This window comes from Acomys minous, assembly GCF_964271855.1.
Source record: "Acomys minous genome assembly, chromosome: 13".
Classification (NCBI taxonomy): domain Eukaryota; kingdom Metazoa; phylum Chordata; class Mammalia; order Rodentia; family Muridae; genus Acomys; species Acomys minous.
In genome coordinates this window covers 64,302,394-64,323,050 of record NC_140495.1, presented here as the reverse complement: position 1 = coordinate 64,323,050, position 20,657 = coordinate 64,302,394, and the positions used below count along the sequence as shown (strand labels likewise).

At 44.1% G+C, this 20,657-nt stretch overlaps 1 protein-coding gene across 1 annotated transcript in view; it reads left to right on the top strand.

Annotated features, from left to right (window-relative positions):
* Nucleotides 1-20,657, top strand: part of RCAN2 (regulator of calcineurin 2) — a 220,640-nt gene that overhangs the window by 25,448 nt on the left and 174,535 nt on the right. Inside the window, exon 2 of the mRNA XM_084752276.1 lies at nt 5,076-5,302. Coding sequence (XP_084608402.1) covers nt 5,078-5,302 — 225 coding nt within the window. The 5' untranslated portion in view covers nt 5,076-5,077. The remainder of the gene's footprint in view (nt 1-5,075; nt 5,303-20,657) is intronic.

Here is a 20,657-nt window from a genome sequence, read left to right as displayed (position 1 = left end):
GAGCATCTTCTTCAGCCTTCTGGCCCAATATACCTGACAGACATATTTGTGAGGCAGGAACTGTTAAGGACTACTTGCTTACTTTGTCTTGGCAGAGTTTGGCCATTGACTCTGCCTGCATCCAACCTTGCCCTTTTAAAGACAGAATTCTGTCTGTGGTAGAAACGAGGACATTTTTCCAAGTGGCTGTTTGCCACATTTGAAGCCATCTCCATAAGGAGATTCTTTGATGCTCATCATCTTCTTTGAGGTAGGCTGGGTGTTGCCAGAAGTTAACCTGTCTCATTGTCAGTGAATCTTTAAAATAATAGAAATTTTTAAGTGCCATATTCTGCATGTCTCTGAGGTTTTTGAAGACCTTATCTAACTATTCTACCTTATCTTTCTATAGAATCATATCTATCTGCCGCACCTAAAATGTATATTCTTGTGATTGACATGACCATGATTTGATCAGCTAACAATTAAGTTGTATAACTTATTTATCCTAAACAGCCTGCAATAGCACTTTCAAAGTATTGGAAGTAAACTTTGTATTTATTTATTTATTTATTTATTTTGGTTTTTCAAGGCAGGGTTTCTCTGTGTAGTCTTGCCTGTCCTAGACTTGCTTTGTAGACCAGGCTTCCTGGAACTCACAGTGATCCGCCTGCCTCTGCCTCCCAGTAAACCTTGTATTAAAATGAGTTATATGGGTACAATACCTCATATTAGAGTAGAAATATATATATATATATATATATACACACACACATACATATGTATATATAATGTGTGCATAGAATAAACTTATATTTGAATTTCTATACCATTATATCTAGAATTAAACTTATTTTGCATCTATATACAAAAGTCTATATCAGTGAGTTAAAAATAACCTTGTGAGTGACAATTGAGGCATTAAGTTGAGGAATAGATTCACTAATCTACTTTTTGTTCTCTCTTCTCTATATATGTCTATACAAAAAAAATCTTTTGTGTTAAATTTAGGAAATACAAACCAGAAATACTGTTTAGAAACTTCTAAATATTTAGAAAGAAACTATTTTTTCCTAAAAAATTACAATTACTTAAGGCAGCATTCTGACTTCCATGGAAATTGCTCTCCCGTGTTATGAATTAAGCAAATTTTTGGCAGCAGGGTTATCAGGCCCAATGGGCAGGTGTGTTCCTGGATCAGTAAATGCCTTCATTTTTTAAGTGTGTGTGTGTGTGTGTGTGTGTGTGTGTGTGTGTGTGTGTGTGTGTGCGCGCGCGCACACACACACACACACACATGTTCATGCATCCCACAGTGCTCCTGTGGATGTCCGAGGTCTCCTTTGTGGAGTCCTCAGATCTCGCTGTCCACCTTTCCTTGCATTCTGGGGACTGAACTCATGTTGTCAGGCTCTCATGGCAAGCACTTCCACCTACCCGGCTATCTTGATGACCCAACAAGAATCAGGACAAGTTTGTATGTGGAGAACACCTATTTGTATATGATGTAGTCAGCTTGAAGTCACAAGATGCAGGAGGAATATGCAAATAGGGGGGTGGGCACACGAGCCATGAGGGTTTATGGAGTACTTGTTTCCACTGAGGACAACATAGCAGCTCTATGTGGGCCAATATGGAAAGGAGAAGCAGCCAGGTAAATGTCAGAGTCAGTCAGAGGAAACCATGCCTTCTCACAAACTCCGAGTTAGCTTTTATTCTTTCCTTGGGAGGAGTCACCTGGGAGAGGAGGGTGGGCTAGGCCCTCCTGCCTGCTGGATGAATTACCAGGACCCACTCCTCGGAGTAGAACTAGGGCACAGAGCTGACTGCAAGGCCCACCCTGAATGGGACCTGTGGCTCTTTCCTTTGTGATCTGCCACTCAAAAGGAAAAGGAGAAAACGACGCAGCTGGGCAGGGATCAGGCCTAGGGCACATGGGCAGGACCTAGAGGGAAAGTGGCAAGCACAGAAGAACAGCGCACCGGATGTGATGGTGCACGCCTTTAATCCCAGCACTCTGAAGGCAGAGGCAGGCGGATCACTGTGAGTTCGAGGCCAGTCTGGTCTACAAAGCAAGTCCAAGACAGCCAGGGCTACACAGAGAAACCCTGTCTCGAAAAGCAAAACGAAAACAAACAGAATAGTGCAGTGTGAGGTCCGGGATCCCCAGGAAGAGAGCATCAGATGGGAGGAGGTCAGTTCAGGGAGACGGCTGTTTCTCTCTTAATAAAGGACAGAGGGGACAAGAAAAGGCGAGGCTCTTCTCATTTTCAGGAGGGAGGCAGGGAGAGGATTTGGCTCCTCAAGTTGCAAGAATAAATGGAGTCGCTGAAGCATCATTCGCCTTTGCCAGCCTGCGGGCTGAGTCAGTGGTGGAATGGAAGGAGAAATCAGGGCGATTAGGGATCCTTTGTTCAGAGCACTGACTCCTAACGTCCTTCTCAAGTAGTGTTAGGTAGGTTGTTCACCAAAACTGCGTTGAGTCTTTAACTCTTTATTCAAAGTAAGGCGCTTAAAATAAGGTCTCACACAGACAGGCGCATCACACAGCTTAGAAGGCGAGCTCTTTGAATAGGTGGGAGAGTCCCGGGTGAAGATTAATATCGGCTTTATTTAAGTTAATGTGTTCCGCTATGGGTTGTACTTTTGTTTGGAAAACGAATAATCAAATTATTATTCTCAGACCTCATGGGACGGTATTTTGAGACCAAGCTTGATTCAGTTGACGGTTTTCAACTAAGATGAACTGACAGGGATGTGTGTTACAGGCAGGTAGGCTCCTGGATCCCTGTGGCACTATAGTCTTCCTGTGCAGCTTACAACAAAGTAATACTATTTTGATATTCTTAGCAATCATTTTTCTATTAAAACAGCACTTTAGAGGGATTAAATAATAACTATTGCACATACTACATGAAAAACCATCTGGGATAACAATACAACAAATATGAGTTGTCAAGCTGTGAGGTTTTCTTTCATATAGGTGGTTAGATTTTTTCCTTTGAATTAAAAATATTCATTTTTTACTACATTATAGAATACTCATAAGTCCAAAGGGTACCTTATATTTTTTTATTTAAAATTAGCATTTTTCCCACTCTAGTTATAGAAAGTGTGGCACTTGTTGCATATCTGAGAACCTTAAAATACAAAACCAAATGTACTATATTTTTACTTCTTACAGTTCTAGTGATTTGTCATGAGAGTTATTACCAAGTTTTTAATTTCAAAAATTGTATTACATTTACTCCTTCATTTTAAGTGTGTGGGGTGTGGTGACTTGGCTTATGTGTGTGTGCCGGAGTATGCAGGTCACTCTGTGGGAGTTTGTTTTTTCCCTTCCATCATTTGGATCTCAGGGCTGAAACTCAGGTCACGAGGCCAGGCTGCAAGAGCCTTTCCTCAGTGAGCCATCTCGCTGGCCCAAGTTACTGATTTTAATTTTTATTTCTGTCTCAGATTTCACATATAATGCAGTGTTACCATCAAATATTATCAAACTCCCATCGGGGTTTCTCTAGGAAAAATGAACATTACAACCACAGCCTCATCCCACACTGTATTTAACCAGGCTCAAAGGAGGTAAAAGCATAGAAATTGTATCGCACTAAAGCTTCATGAAGGCAGAGCGATGCCGGCGGTGGCAGCCGTGTTAAAACTGCCAGCCAGGCTGATGGTGGGCCCCTGCTCCCACCTTCAGGCCGCTATCCCCTGAACTTTGAGTGGAAGAGATTATAGGCATAAAAATAGATATAAAAGAAAAAAGCAGATGTCATCCCTGCCGTGTGGGAATACTGGCCAAATCCGTGGAACCATATGCCAGTGTTAACACGGGGACGCACTTTGCAGTTATATAAATGATGAATGTAAGGGGTCAGGAAGCAGTGTTGAAATGAAACTTCTAGAAAGCTTTGTGGGGGTTGCTGGGGAGGGACAGTCACGTTTTATAGATTGGTTCAGACGATGCTGATTTTTCAAGATCTGGGGGCCTGGTGTACAGTTCCTTACAGTTGTAACCCCAGGGAGCAGAGGGGATGTGTGTGACATGTGTGTGTGCTTCTCCATGTCTGCTCACTCATGTGTGCAAGTTGCCATTGTGCATGAGGCCAGATGCTAGAGATCAATTTTGGTCTCCTTCATAGGAAAGTGAACTCTGGTGTCATACTTCATAGTTTTCTATCTTAACCTCCCAGTGTGTCATTAGCCTTCTAGAAGTCACTTAACTGATGAGATGTGAATAATATGGATACCAGTCTCATGGACCATTATGGAAATTTTAAGAATGAGTTAATGTGGGGATTAGAGAGATGGTTCGATTGGGAAAGGGCTTGCTCTCCAGGCACAGTGACCTGAGTTTGGGCCCCTAGCATTCACAGAAAAAGGCAAGGGTAGAGGTACATATATCTGTAGCCCTCACTTGGGAGCAAGGGAGAGGGGTGGCAGGTGGATCCTTAATGCTCACTGGCCCGCTAGTCTTCTCGAATCAACAGCCTCCAGGGTCAGTAAGAGATCCTGTCTCCAAAAAAGAAACCCCCCAAAAACAAAACAAAACAAACAAACAAACAAAAACAAAACAAAAAAAACCACAAGCCAAAACAAAAACAAACAAACAAAAAACGTGGAGAACAACTAAAGGAGAAGCTCAGTATGACCTCTGGCCCATATATGAATGTGCATGTGCCCATTACATGCAAATCATTTAGAACAATGCCTGGAGCTCAGTAGCTACTCCTGGTCTTAATGAAAACTTTTAATTAGTCTAATTTCAGACCCCTAGAACTGCCCTCCCCCAACCCCCCCCCACCACAAACAAGAGTTTTAAGAATTGTGTTTGAGGAGGCTGGAGAGATGGCTCAGAGGTTAAGGGCACTGGCTGTTCTTCTGAAGGTCCTGAGTTCAATTCCCAGCACCCACATGGTGGCTCACAGCCATCTATACTAAGATCTGCTGCCCTCTTCTGGCCTGCAGGTGTGGATACAGGCAGAGCACTGTATACATAATGAATAAATAGATAAATAGATAGATAGATAGATAGATAGATAGATAGATAGATAGATATATTTGACTTCAACACACATCTGTCTTTGCCTCCTCAGGGATGAGGGGAGAATCCTACTTCATTGGAATGCGGAGCCTTGGGCAGCAGGCATCCATCCCCGAAGATGGGGGACTTTTCTTCCTCTGCTGCATAGACAGAGACTGGGCTGTCACTCAGTGTTTTGCTGAAGAGGCCTTCCAAGCAATCACTGACTTCAATGATCTCCCCAATTCACTGTTCGCCTGCAATGTCCACCAGTCCGTATTTGAAGGAGAAGAGAGCAAGGTAAGGCGGGCTTGCTGAAGCCTGGGGAGACGTGACGACCACCTCCTCCCTCATTGCATGTTGATCTTTTGCAAGTCTTTGCGTGTGTTTTGTTGACTCTGCTTGGGCATTGGTTATCAGGGTCAGAGAAGTCTGGCTACGAAGGTGGCTATGAAGGTGGCGGAGGTGTGTGCGTCTAGGCTGCGGGTGAGGTTGTGTGGAATGGAATGGAATAGGTCCAGCTAACAGAAGAGATGGGATTCAGAATCTAGGCTGGAAGTGGCACTCCCTGAGCTAGGAAGCGCATGTTGAGAACTCCTAAATGTCTTCTTTCCTCCCATTCTGCCAAAATGCAATGGGGCTTTCCCAAAACAAGACAAGGACTTTTTAACCCCTCCCCTTCTTCCATTTGATGACCATTCTGGGATGGAGAGAATGAGAGAGCTAGCTGGCCACCTGAGTTTTTCTCTGCTCCTGTGTACCTTGTTGGCAGTTGTTTCCCACTGTGTTACACTGCTCAGCCACAATGGTAGCTCCCTGCTTTGATAGGATGGTGGACCGAGGTTGACTTTGTATGAACATTTTCTAGTTGCTCATTTTAAGAAGCCAACTTGTGATAGTGAAGATGTTCCTGGAAATCACAGTAAATATTCCATTTGGGGATCCTTCTGAAGTTTATTTCAGATTGCGAATCCTTTACATGGGATAGCAGGATTGGTCCAGCCTTCCTGCATGGGTGTAGATTCTGACTTATATTTACTGTTATACCATATTGTAAGCTATCAGTATTTTCTAAGGGGAAATGCCTGTTTTTCTAAACTAAAGTATGTGGCTTTGTATGAGATGTGATTGCCATTTTGTAAGTGTTAGTGCTTTCTGTTTCTAAAGTCCAGACACTGTTGACTGGGCGCAGCTAATTGGAAGTTTGATTTCTGAGTTTTATTGATTTTCATGATTGTTCTTAATGAGCCACAGAGAAAAACCATTGTGTGTGTGTAGGGGGGAGGTGCGGAGGGATTATTTCAACCCATTTAAAGACACTGTGTAACAATATTGGTTTGGCCTTGAACAATTGAAACTGTGGGCTGAAAATAGCTTGAAGTGCAATGAATTATCTGTGATTAGAAGCTTCAGGGCCGTGATTACCAGGCTATTTAAAGCAAGAAAGGAGCACATGCCATGAAGAAATAGGGATTTTGTTCTTGGATTAGAAAGCAGATTATAAAACAGATTATCGTTTATTCGGGATAAGTTATTTGCTCTGAAATATATTTACCCGACCTACAAAATAAGGCTATCCATTTTCTCTTTGTGCCTCTCATTTGTCCTAGTGTCACGGTGAAGAGGATTCTCCTTGGAGGCTTAGTGGGGGTTTTTATCCTTTCATGATTAAATACTACCAGTCAGTTGAAACAATAGGTACCTAGGAAGGTACTAATATTTTTAGAAGTGCTGTTGTGTCCTGGAGAGATGTGAACAAATTCACCCTGGGACAGGAAACTGATGACATCAAAGTAATGGTTCCATCTTGGTGAACTAAATGGGTTCATGAGACCTACTTAAAGGAGTACGTGTAAGGGGTAAGTGACAGGGGCAGAAATGACTGAAAAGTAATTGAAAGTATGGGTGCATCTCAGGAAAGCCAGAACCCTGGAACACACTGCATGACCAGGCAGCTTGATAGGCAGAGAGTGTCTCCACTTCCTAGGAATCCTCACTACTCACATATCCTTGGGAAGGAAATGGCTTTCTGTAACCTGTAAGTTTTAGGGATTTCCTGAGAAGTCTGAGTTGTTTATTTCCTGAGTCTTGATTGCCTCCCTTAGCATTTTCTGAGTCTTAATGAGCCTTTATTTAGAACTTCCTGGGTCTTGATGATCTTCCTTTCAGGACTAGATGTTTTAACCTGGAGAACATAGTTACGCAAGCGGTGTTCAAGACCAGCCAATCAGCTAAATTTAAATTTTAAACCCAGAAGGATAAAGGCATAGGGGTGCCATTGATGGGAAGGTTGTACTCACGCCTATGTGGATCTTCTAAGTTGTGACTGGAAACTGGGTTATAAAATGTTCCCAATTAGTTTCTATTACTGTTGTTGTGTAACAGTATGAGGTAGAATTTAGTTTTAAAATAATTTAACAATACATTTGGCAAATAGGATATGGTAAGATGGAGCCAATTTCATGTGATTGAGATACTGATCTATAGCCAAGGGGTGAATTTTAAACATTAATACATTATTTATTTAGTGTGTGTGTGTGTGTGTGTGTGTGTGTGTGTGTGTGTGTGTAAGTCAGAGGACAGCTGACAGGAATTGATTCTCTCCTTCCATCATGTGGATCTCAGTTATTGATCTCAAGTCCCCAGGCTTAACACAAGTGCCTTTACCTGCTGAACCATCTCTCTGGCCCCAGATGAATTTCACAGTTGGCCAGTAGCTTCATCATCATATGTGATAAACCAGACAGGAAGTCTTCTAGCTTACAGGCACCAATTGTGGAAAGTTTCTGGAATATTAAATAATCTGATGTAAAAATCAGCTTTGGTTTAGCCAAATAGTCATGTATGCCCACATAATTATTATACACAGTGTACATATTTATATATAATACATGATATAGCTGTATATAGTATGATATGCATAGTCTTATGATACATAAACAATATCCCCAGTGACTTGGTTAGTATTTACATACCAAATGTTCCTCAGGAAGCTATGTGTTAAAGGCTGGCTCCCCAGCGTCGTGACACTGAGAGTGTGGAACCTTTAAGAGGCAGAGCATAGCAGTGGCTCTTTAGGTCATTAGAGGATTTCCCTTCAACTACATGGTGGCCCCCAGGTCTGTATCCCAACCATGAGGTGAGTGGCTGCTTTGCCATGATGTATTGCCTCAACACAGGCTCAGATCATGGGTCATGAGCTGAATGCTCCCAGCATGTGAACCCATATCACCCTCTCGCCTTGTAAACTGCTTGCTGCTAAGTACTGCACAGTAACAGGAAGCTAACGTGGACCTCCAGTGTTTCAATGGTCTGTTTTAATTAAAAGAGTTAGTTTTATGTATGGGTATGTGCTTGCTGATCTTCGTATGTGTCACATGCATATAGATACCTGAGGGGGCCAAAAAGAGAGTTTTAAAGTCATTGGAGATGAAGTTACAGGCAATTGTGAGCCACTGAACCATCCAACATAGATGCTGGAAACTGACCTCAAGTCCAATGAAGAAACGGCGCTTGCTCCTAATGACCTCACGTTATCTCTGCGGCCCACAGTTTTGTCATGATCTTCTAACTATGTGTGTTCCTTATCCCACAAGGCTATTATTTCCACAGAGCTCATATTCATAGATCTGGTATATAGATCATGAAGTCTGATGATGGACACCTTTGCCAAAGGATGGGGCATTTGGGCATTCTGTTAGAGTAGGAAGTAATGTCACACTGAGAAAAAAGAAACAGGGCATCCTTGGTCCCTGTGTTTGCCTGTGAGCAAGGTTGATGGTAGTAACTGTTTTCGTGTTGTACTGGGGAAGATGTGTTTTGTAGCCTGGAATGTTACCAGAGAGATGATGCTTAGCATTCATTTCTATGGTCCATGTGGATGTGTAGTAACACGTGACCAGTCACGTCCTCGTACTTTCATTTAGTCATAGTCTATTTTGTCTTAGATTTTTAGCCTGTTGTTGCAATTATTGTAAAACATCTATTTTAAGTTTCTTAGCTGGATGAAACTCCAACTTCTGCTTCCTATCGTGAATGTTCTTTCAACAGTCTCTTCTCCATGTTCCCATGGGGGAGGGGGTCTGAGGTGCCTTTCCTAGGGCTCTGTCTTACTCAAGGTAAGTCAGGAAATACAGAATTGGATTGCTCATATCATTGGTCACTCCATCAGGCACAATCTGGTCATGTTTGTTTCTGCTTAAGTATTCTGTATACCTTTCTGCTGTCCTTTTAAAAATCGCTGTTTTAATACCTGATGCACATTTTGGGGGGGGGGGGCGGAACAGCTTTGTGAGGGCTTTGCCGTTTACTCCAGTCTTCAGTCAGGCAGAATTCTGAAAGATGGCGTTTTGATCTGATGCTCTGGCAACGAGTGAGCCCAGACTTCAGCATGGCTTGTTGTGGTCCAGATGGTTGGGTTCTGTTTATGTAAAAGGATAACCAGAGCTGGAGGAAACCTGGCACCCGAAACCAACAAAAACGCAGATTGCTGTCTGCATGATACAGCCTGAAGTATAAATATTTTTGTGTGTGAAACCCATTTGGAACTGAACTACTCAAAGCATTCAATACCTGAAAGCCAGTAGGGCCCGTTTCCCTCCAGCGCAGCGCAGCGTTGTGGTCCCTTCTGGATCCCCTGGGGCTGTGGAGTCCTGTGATAGGTCAGCTTGTAGGGAGTGACCCCGCCCCCATGCTGCCAGGGGTCTGCTTGATAGAACCTTTAGCAGTGAGGAAAGGCTATGGTCTGGTGTGTGAGCAGAACTGACTCGCATCGTTTCCTAGACCAAGTGTTTGATTTCTGATGTTGGCCTCTGATAAATGTACTCTTCACTCCGCTGGGGACCCTGCACTGTGCTAATGCCTGCTCAGGAAGTTGGGGTGCCAGAGTGTGGACAGTGGCAGTAGAGAGAAGGAAGGGTCCTTGCCAACCTATAGTGAACATACAATACAGCCAGACCAAACAAACACAGTAAAGCTATGTTGAGCAGCTACCAGACCAGGTGTTTTGGTTTGGTTTTTTTGTTTTGTTTTGTTTTGTTTTAGAATAAATGGGTCTATCTAGATTGACAGTGTCATTATCCTCCTTTCCAGACAAAGCCCCACTAAGGTGCAGCTTGTCATGATTCCACGGATAGCAGTGACTGAGCCAGGATGCAGGCTGCCACCTGCTAGAGTCCGCACACTTGTTTGCTAAGCAGTGCTGCCTCCCGGCACGGTATGGTGGTTAGCGTTGGTGACACGGTGATGGAGGAGATAGGCTTTTGCTCGAATTTCCAGTCGTCTATCCAGAGAGATCAACTCTAGTTACGCCAACAAGCAGCAAACAGTAGTGACTGTGACCTTGCCAGACCCAAAGGACACTTAACAGACTTCCACCTGTCCCCACTGTCTTGTACAGTTTTTTTTAAAAAAACAAGAAACATTTCTATTTCTACTAATTATTATCTCCAATGGATTCTAGCCCCATGGGCATGAGCTTGGAGGCCTAGCTCTGTATCTTTTCATTTAAAACTTCATTTTTAATTATGTATGTATGTATATATGTATGTATGTACGCATGTATGTATGTGGGGGGGTGTTAAAGGTCAGAAGAGTGAGCCAGATACCCTGGAGCTGGAGTTAGAGGCAGTTGTGAGCCACCAGCTGGGGATGCTGGGGACTGAACTTGGGGACATACAGGAGCAGCGTGGGCTCCTAACCACTGAAGCATCTCTCCAGTCCCATGTCTCTTCATTAGAGTCCACGTCAGTACACTCTGGGGATGCAGAGCAATATTAACATTGAGAGGCACATATTGTTGCTCAGTTTGACTCCCCTGAGCCAGTTCCTTCTTTTTTTTTTTTTTTTTTTTTTTTTTTAGTAAACAGTGATCTAGTCTGATATGGCAGACGTGATGAAGACATCATAAAGAACATTCCAAGATTCCATCTGATTTATTGTAATCATCACTTTTACAGATGAGACTGGCTCCCCCTCTACTTACCAGGGCAACACAGAAATGGAACACTTTGTATAGAGGCGCAGCCCATCGTCCCTGTCTACAGTTCTAGGCTATGGAAAAATCTCTGAAACCTGAGGCTTTTTTTTTTTTTTGTAACTCATTTTGGAACCAAGCTTCATTTGACCTAATTCATTTAAATCTGAGCAGAGCAGAGGTGAATCTCTCTCCTAGTGAATATTCATGTTTCCCCTCTGCTGCAGCCTTCTTGTTTTTAATTACAAGGGGCTGCCATTATGTAATGGGTAGCACTGTATTAAATGTCTGTGTCCCAAAATTTGAATCCCCAATACATCAAGGCCCAAGGATTTCAGACAGTAGACTGTAGAGCTGTAAGATATAAATGCGAGCCTATCAGGCTGGAGAGGTGGCTCAGTGGTTAAGAGTGATTGATGCTTTTGCAGAGGGCAGTATAGTTCATTGCCCAACACCTGCATCGGTTACCTCACAACCTACTGAAATCACAAAGGTCCTTACACTCACAGACAACAACTGGGGAAACCAGGAATGTTAAACCCACAGAGTCATCCTTTAAGGGAAAAAGATGTGTGACTTCTTGTCTGCCCAGAAGACTGGGACTGGAGGTTGGGCTAGCAGCTGAAATCTGAAGAGGCCAGCTCAACGGCGGAGTCTACTGCAGCAAGCCCAAGCCCTGAATCTGCAGGTTTAGGCCAAGGGCTTTGGGTCTTATGGAGCTTAGAGCCACAGGAGCAAACCTCAAACCTGAGGCTTTGAGACTGATAGATGCTTGGATAGAGGGGACCAGCCCAATGACAGGGCTGTGGCGGTTATGCTTGTTGGAAACAAAGTGTATGTTAAAGCCATTTTCATCTTCATACCAATGTCTTCAGAAGCAGATGAAATTTGAGTTTTTTTGTGTTTTCATCCTTTTCCCTCATACTGATACACTCAAGTGTATCTTGTGTTGAACTTATCATGCAGTTAAAAGGTTAACCAAAGACACAGCTAAATTCTCCAGCATTCACTGACCATTTAGAGATACAAGAAAGACTTGAAGAAGGTTTCTTACCCTTGATGCCCAGATCCGGGACCTCTGTGCCTTGCCTGCCTCTAAATTCAACTCTAGAAAACAGGCTCTAGAAACAGAATTGCCTATATCACCATAGAATTTCCAGTTAAATCCCGTAAGACAGAACTCAGGCTATTCAACAGCAAGACTCAAGCCAAATGCAGCTGTGATGAACCTGAACCTGTATTGCAAGTGTGGTTCAGACAGGACCCTCTCGAATAATTGCTGTTTATAAAGTGTTTGAAAGTTCTAAATGCGACTGACTCACTAAGGCCGTGATCTGAGCAAAATCTGGGAGTGTATTGAACACGTGGGTTTGCCAAAATTGCTCCAGGAAAAGAACGGTGTGCGCACAGGCAGCAATGGACGCTAAAGTCTGCAATGTAGAAGGCTCCCAAACACATGTAACAGGGATGACTTAGGGCTGGGAGGAAAACACAGTAAGTACACGGAGCAAAGGCTTACCCAAGATGGTAATTTGCTGAGAAAGCACCCCTGGGAAATAAGAGTGGTGTGAACTACAGAGGCTGGAGTGGGAACTGGCAGCCAAGTGTCACCTTCAAATGGTGAAGCAAAGGACTGGCTCAAGGGATGCTGAAGGACTTTCCACTCCTTTGCCTTGTCTATTTTTTTCTTAGTGGGTAAGAGTGACATTTATTTACAGTGGCTTGTTATTGTTGAGGCCATTTCAACTGTGACGAGACAGTGGGTGTCATTGTCCGCAGCATGGAGTCCTGTTTTCTTTCGCCTCTGAATGGTGCTTGGGAATCTAATGAGTTGTGGCTGATCACTCAGGGGACACCTGCCAGATGAGAGGCCCAGTGTGGGGCAGATTTGAAAGCTAATGCAGGACCTTCCCTGCCACTGTAACCTTTATTGAAGTGACTAGAAGATTCCAGAGGCATATTTAGTGTCTTGCTTCCCTGTGGTACTGAGTGACCCCCTGTAGCCCAAGAGGCTGGCAATCGACTTAACGATGTCCCATGTATAATGGGGCAGTGGCGGTGGAAAGAACTAAACCTTATGCCAACGGAGTTGAGGACACTGACTTAGTCCTCAGAGTAGGTTAGCATGTATCCGTGCTGACACTTGGGGAGGTGGCCACTGAGTTCCACAGCTTGTGATGATGCGGAAGGGCCTGGAACCCTTGTCCCCATACTACTGCAGGCTTTTGTTTGTTTGTTTGTTTGTTTGTTTGTTTTTAATGACAATACTTGTAGTCCTCTTCATATGATTTATATAAGATCAACTTCAAAGCCTACTCCGTGACTCATTAAAAGGGGCCCCGTATGGGCTGCAGTATTCGAGGGCACACTTCCTGGGGTGAGGAAGGCAACTTGTTAAAGATGGACCCCGCCCTCTGCGCTGTGTGCCTGCTACCCTGAGCCAAGGACAGGGTAGGTGAGCAGGCAGAGGGCTCACGTGATCTCATTCTCTACCTTTCTGAGACCAAGACATTCCGAGCAGTGCACAAGAAACACAGAATTAATGAATTGTTCATCAGTCAGTTTTTGAAAGGCCTGCAGATTTAAAGACGAATTCTCAGGTTACATCATCAAAGGGAATTGATTCTGGAAGAGGCAGTGTCAAAGACAGAGCCCGGGAGGAAGGTGAGGTTTGCTGGTATTTTTCTTGCTCTCAGTAGCTGAGGCTGGTGGGGCTTCTTCCTACCTTTCCTGGGTTCCTCTTTTCTTGTCTCCAGTTTGTTGCACTGGAACTCCCGGCCACACCTAGAGATTATCAAAGAAAGTCAGAAACTTTAACTAAGAGGTATAATACTTTGCTAAGCAGGCTGAGGTAGGAGGATTTCCATGAGTTCCAGACAAGCCTAGGATATATAGCAAGACTCCTCCCATCTCAACAGTCCTCCCTCCAACAAGTAAACAGAAGAAGCAAAACTTCACCAGGGTAGCCCTCATACAGGGCCTGATATTTAGATCAGTGGATAGGGCTTTAGTGATAAAAATGGTCTGAATGCCACACCTATTGCTGACATGTGATCTGTGAGCCTGTGAGTGTGCACAAGTGTGCCATGTGCATGTGGAGGTCAGAGGATAAACTGTGTGAGATTATCTCTCATTTCTCCATGTGGATTCCTACATATCAAACTCAGGTTTGGCATCAGCAGACTCAACACCACTATCTGCTGAGCCACCTTGCAGGCCCAATGGAAAAGTCCGTGTCAGAGAGCTCTAGGAAAACTTATATGTTTGAGTGTTTTGCCTGCATGCATGTTTGCACTTCATGTGCATGCCTGTTGGATCTGCTAGAGTTGGAGCCACAGTTGGTCATGAGCTGCCATGTGGGTGCTGGGAACCTGGGTCCTCTGCAAGAACAAATGCTCTTTTTTTAAAAAATTAATTTATTCATATTACATCTCAGTTGTTAGCCCATCCCATGTATCCTCCCATTCCTCCCTTCCTCCCACTTCCCCCCTACTCCCTTCCCCTCCCCTATGTCTGTGTCTGAGAGGGACCTCCTCCCCCTGTATATGCTCATAGGGTATCAAGTCTCTCCTTGGTGACCTATTATCTTTCCTCTGAGTGCCACCAGGCATCTCCATCCAAGGGACATGTTCAAATATGGGGCACCAGAGTTTGTGTGAAAGTTAGATCTCCTTCTCCACTCACCAGTGGAGAATGTCCTGTCCATCGGCTAGTCTGGGTAGGGGCTCGAGGTTTACTGCCTATTTTTTCCTTGGCTGTTGCCATAGTTTGCGGAGGACCCCAGGGCCCAGATTCGCCTGTAGTTTTCCAGGACCCGCTGAATCCTTCTATTTCCTCTTTCTCCCAGGCTTCTCACACCTAAAGTCTCAATAGGATGTCCTCCCCTCTTACCTACTATCCTGGTAGGTACAGTTTTTCATGGGGATGTACACCTTGGACTAGTGTCTTGATATAAGTAAGTATATACCATTTAGCTCTTTTTGCTTCTGTGTGAACTCACTCATTATGACAATTTCTAGTTCAATCCATTTGTCCACAAATTTTGGAAATTCCTTGTTTTTAATAGCTGAGTAGTATCCCATAGTGTAAATGTACCACAGTTTCTTTATCCATTCTTCTATTGAGGGACACGTAGATTGTTTCCAAGTTCTGGCTATTATGAATAAGGCAGCTATGAACATGGTTGAGCATATGTCCCTGTTGTGTGGTAGTGCATCCTCTGGGTATATTCCAAGGAGTGGAATAGCTGGGTCTTGAGGAAGCCCTATTCCCATTTTTCTGAGAAAGCACCAGATAGCTTTCCAAAGTGGTTGTACTAGTTTGCATTCCCACCAGCAATGCAGGAGTGTTCCTATTTCTCCACACCCTCACCAGCATGAGATGTCAGTTGAGTTATTGATCTTAGCCATTCTGATGGGTATAAGATGGAATCTCAGTGTCGTTTTGATTTGCATTTCTCTGATGACTAAGGAGGTCGAGCATTTCTTTAAGTAGAACAAATGCTCTTAATCACTGAGCCATATTCCAGCCAAAATATGATTTTAAAAAAATCCTAGTTTCAAGCAATTGCTGTTCACTTCAAAGAACTGGTATTTTTTTCACTGGAAGGACTATGTACCTCAAGTGTTTCTTTTTTTTTTTCACTGGCTCTCAGGAAACTCGAATTAGGAATTGTAAGTCACAGCAACACTATTTATTATGACAGGATCTTGTGTTTTATTGTTTTATTTGTCTTGGTTAGTCTAATAAATGTAACTCTAGTATAAAATATTTTAAAAGTAAATTCATCAAACTTTGATCATATTTGTTTATTTGAGTGTTCCCAGACTCATCTTGCAGCACACAAACCAGCTGACTGATGTCATTATGGATGGACTTTAAGGTGGGCTTAAATGCCACTGTGAATAGAGAAAAAATGACCAGAATTATTGGGCAATGTGTTTTTTTTTTAAATAACAAATATGGGTTTTTTTTTTAAAGAATAACAAACACACTTTATTTTGCTGTAAATTATTCAAAAACAATTTTATACATCTTTGCAGGAAAAATTTAACTTTCTATCAGGATCAGGGTGGTATCTTCTGCATATGTGTGCTTGCTGGGCTCATGCTTTTAGCGCAGTGCCTCCCAAGTCATGTGACTTGAACCTTAAGTATGGCTCACATCTAACGACTATTGTATTCGTGGTTTGAGAGAAACTAAAAGTGAGGAAGCCATTTGAGGAGATGCGGTTTTCAAGTTTGCCCTCTCAACAGCTCTGTTCCTTTTGAACCCTAAAAGTCTCCCAATCAAATGACCCCCTGGAAAGGCGCTGCGGTTTCAGTGTGACAATTTGTCTTGGATTGTTTTCTTCACTGGCATTGTATTTTATCCAGCTAAGACTACGTGTCCCGTGGGGACCGAGGAGATGGCTGAGTGGGTAAGAGTGCTTGTGAAGCAAACATGAGGACACAGCTTTGAATCCCCAGCACCAGTGTCAAAATTGTAACCCCGGGGGAAGGGGGCAAAGATGGGGGGATTCTTGAGATTTACTGGTTTCCAGCCTGGCTCCAGGTTCCCTGTGAGACTCTATCATGGGAGTAAGATAAAGAATTATAGAATAGAATATGACCAAGAAGAGACTTGATACCCTATGAGCATACACAGGGGGAGGAGGTCCCCTCAGTCACAGTCATAGGGGAGGGGAGTAAGGGGAAAGTGGGAGGGAGGGAGGACACAAGGGATGGGATAACCATTGAGATGTAATATGAATAAATTAATAAAAAAATGAAAAAAAGAATAGAATATGGTATTTCCTCCTCTGGCCTGCATACCTGTACACATGTGTGTGCCTGTAAGACACACACACACACACACACACACACACACACACACACACACACATGACCATGTGGCTGAGTTTCAGGCTTCACAGCAGTTTGATGATAGAAAGGAAGCTTGGCTCCTCAACTAAGCGCTTTAGATATCTAAGGGGCAAGCCTTCTGTGTCACACCGTTGGTGGCTAACTGGATGCATCAAACCCATGACTTCCAGAGTCTGGCATGCGATTCCAAGGGGGCACTGATGGTGGGCACCCTTGTGGGCCATTAACTCTGTTCTGCCCAGCTTCTTGTTGCCAGTCACCACCACCATCTGAGTACTCTTAGCCAATGGCCTTGCTTCTCTGTGACTGGGGTTAAATACCGACTGTGGTGGCTTGAATGAAAATGTCTCCCATTACGTCCATTGGTAGTGGCACTATTAGAGGGTGTGGCCTTATGGCTTTGAGGTCTCAGAAGCTCGAACCAGGCCTAGTGGTTCACTGTCTCTTCCTGCTGCCTGCTGATCCAGATGTAGAGCTCTCAGCTCCTTCTCCAGCACCATATCTGTCTGCACGCTGCCATGTTTCCTGCCATGATGCTAATGGACTAAAACTCTGGAACTGTAAGCCAGTCCCAATTAAGTGTTTCCTTATAAGAGCTGATACAGTCGTGGTGTGTCTTCAGAGCAATAGAATCCTAAGACACTCACCAAAACAACATGGAGAGGAAAGGGCTTATCACATGTTGTAGCTTACAGTGAGGGAGACAGGGCAGGAGTTCAAGGCAGGGGCCTGGAGGCAGGAGCAGATGGAGAGGCCAGGGAGATGCTGCTTACCACTTTCTCCCATGGCTTACTCAGTTTGCTTTCTTATACAACCCAGGACCATCACCCACACTGGACTGGGAATTCCCCCATCAATCATTAATCAAGAAAATGCCCCCCCACAGACTTGCCACACAGTCAATCTGATGGAAGCATTTTATCAATTGAGGTCCCCTTATTCCAGGTGACCCTAACTTGTGTCAAGGTGACAAACAAACTAAGCAGCACGCTCACCCTTGTCTCCTGTGCGCCCTTTCAGAGGGTGTGCTTCCCTCGGTGTCTCTGGGAATAAGAGCACATTGCTTCTAGTCATTTGAGTGGTGTTAACTCTTTCTGTAGAGGGTGGAAATTTGACTTTGCAGAAATAAGCAAATTACTTGGAGTTAAATCTGGTGACTTGAGGAGGTGGCCAGCCTAAGCAAATTCATTTTTTTTCTTAAAAAAAACAAAGTTTGTGCAAACATTGTAATGAGCATCAGCTACATAATAATGGAAATGGTTTTCCTTTGACGTCCAGGCACTGACTTTTGGGAATTCCGCAAACGCACAAGGAGAACATTGCCGACACAAGGTCACCTTTATGAAGAAGACACAGCTGTGCATTTAAAGCCTAGTGCTATAGCAGATCTAGAGGGTTGGTTAAAATAGTGTTGCTATACTTTCCTGATAAGGCATGCACTCCGTCTGGACTTTCGACTAGTTTCTTGCTGGATAGAAAAAGCCCAGAGGGCAAATGTGTGACCTCTGTGGCCTCAGGATGTTCCTGAGACTGAGTACCTTCTACAGTGGTTTAGATTTAACAACTCAAGGGCTCTTGCCAATTGAGACCTCGAGTTTTAACCAACTGACATTTCTTGGAGAGATGGGGACAAATGTCTATCACACCAGATGGGGTGTTCGGCATCCAATAAACCAAGTCTGCCATAGTAAAATAATGAGTTTATTAAGGCTACTTTACAGCTGCATACCAAGAAGGCCCACCCCAGCGTAAGTGACAGTTCGTGAGAGCTTCACCCCTGCAGCTCCTGCCTGACGTGCACTCACACCTCCCCGGGGAGTGCACTCCACTCCACCAATAAGTGCGAGTCTTCCCTCCCCCAGCACTGCTGCTTGTATAACCCTGGGGGGTAGGGGGTGGGGTGGGGGTGGGGAAGAGGCCTGGTGAAGCGTGTAGCTCCATGAACTTCCTGTGCCCAGTGACTTTTCTTGAGCGTCCATAAGGAATTGAATGACTCTCCTTCCTCCTCCTGAGTTTAACCCAGCTTTAACTCAGAGGAAGCCAATACACAGCCGCAGCATCTAGCCTTACACTGTACCACTTCCTAAGCTGTGCTTAGGTACGATCCTATGACATCCTAAAGTGTTCAGGCTAAACACCCAGGGAGGGGCAGTAACCAAAATCTACTGCTGTGCTGCTTAGGATTTTTGTTTGTTTATTTGTGGGGTGTTTTTTTTTTCAAAATGGGGTTTCTCTCTGTCTCCTTGGCTATCCTGGAGGTCACTCTGCAGACCAGGCTGCTAGGATTAAAGGTGTGGCACAGCACCATTTGGCTGTACTGGTTAGTTTTAATGTCAACTTAACATAAAAACGTGCTAATAAGGAACTATCTAGATGAGGGTGACCAGTGGGTCTGTCTGTGGAGGATTGTCTGGACTGTTAGTCAGTGTAGGAGGACCCAGCCCACTGTGGGCAGCACCATTCCCCAGTCTGAGGCCCTGTACAGTGCAGGAGTAGAGAAAGCTAGCTCAACACATCTCTATCAAGCAAGTGAGGATGTGTATTTCTTTCTTTGCTCTTGACTGTGGTTGGGATATAACCAGATGCTTGAGTTCCTACCTTGATGGGGGGTAAGCATCACTTAGTCTCCCCTAGGGAGAAAATTTTGTCAACACTCGTCTTCAGCAGTACCACACATGTGGGTCAGAATGCTAAATGGACCCATCAGAGGAGTAAGATGTGCTAGCTATGGTGAGGTCACATGAGACCTCCCAGGTCCTCGTTTGTAACCAACACTGCTGTGCTTCCTCCAAGGCCCTATTCTGAGGAGGATGACTGATGAGCAAGCCTGCCAGAAAGATGGGACAGCCTTTAACTTGAGGTGTCTCTAAGTCCCCAACAACTGGACCAAAGGACAGTGGCAGGCACTGCGTGGGTGACACGTTGTATAAGTGACCCACGCTCCCTCGCTTTCTCCTTCAGCTGTGATATTTTGCTCTCCTCAGAAGGTGAGCTGTGAGGTTGCTTATTTTAAACCTGCAACCTGTAAGGAGAAAAGGGTGTTCCTTGACAACATTACCTCACCGAAGCCTCTAGGTGTTGAGTCATCAGTATTTTTAGGCAGCACCGTGCTTTTTTTGGTTGTTCTAAGAATAGCCTCTGTGTCTGGACTCTACCGAAAGTCACCCCAGTAAGAATCCTGTCACCACTCTGCAGTTGGAACAAAATGCATTCTCCAATCCCACAGGCAGACCTCTGTAGAATTTCACCTTTTCAGATTTTTCTGTGGTCAGGCAAATGCCTTTATCAGGGGCTGCTTTTTAATGTTGACCAGCCCTTTGCCACATATCTTGACTGCAGGAAACAGAATGAGTAGTCACAAGGGCAGAGGACCAGACCTTGGTTCCTAGCACCCACATCGGGTGGCCCACAACTGCCTGTAACTCAAGCTATAGGGGAATCCCATGCCTTTGGCCTCTACAGGCACCTGCACTCATCTGTACAAACCCACACATGTACACAGGATTGAAAATAAAGTAAACCTTAAGCAAACAAACAGAACAAGATTAGGACTCCTACCTCGTAAGGGCTCCTTATTGTGTGTAGTCAAAGCCCAGCTGGGTGTTAGAAACTTTAATTAGTGACTTGGCTCAATTTGCAAACTTGTCAAGGCATGGTTCCACGCTGTGTGTCTCTAGATGCCTGATACCTGATGTTAGGACCACGAGGTGGAAGGTGATGCTGTTGCATTTTATGGCGATAACTAATAAACTGCCCAAATAAATGGCATTATAGGCTATTAAGCTAAATAAGCATATAAACTGTGAATTAAACCATG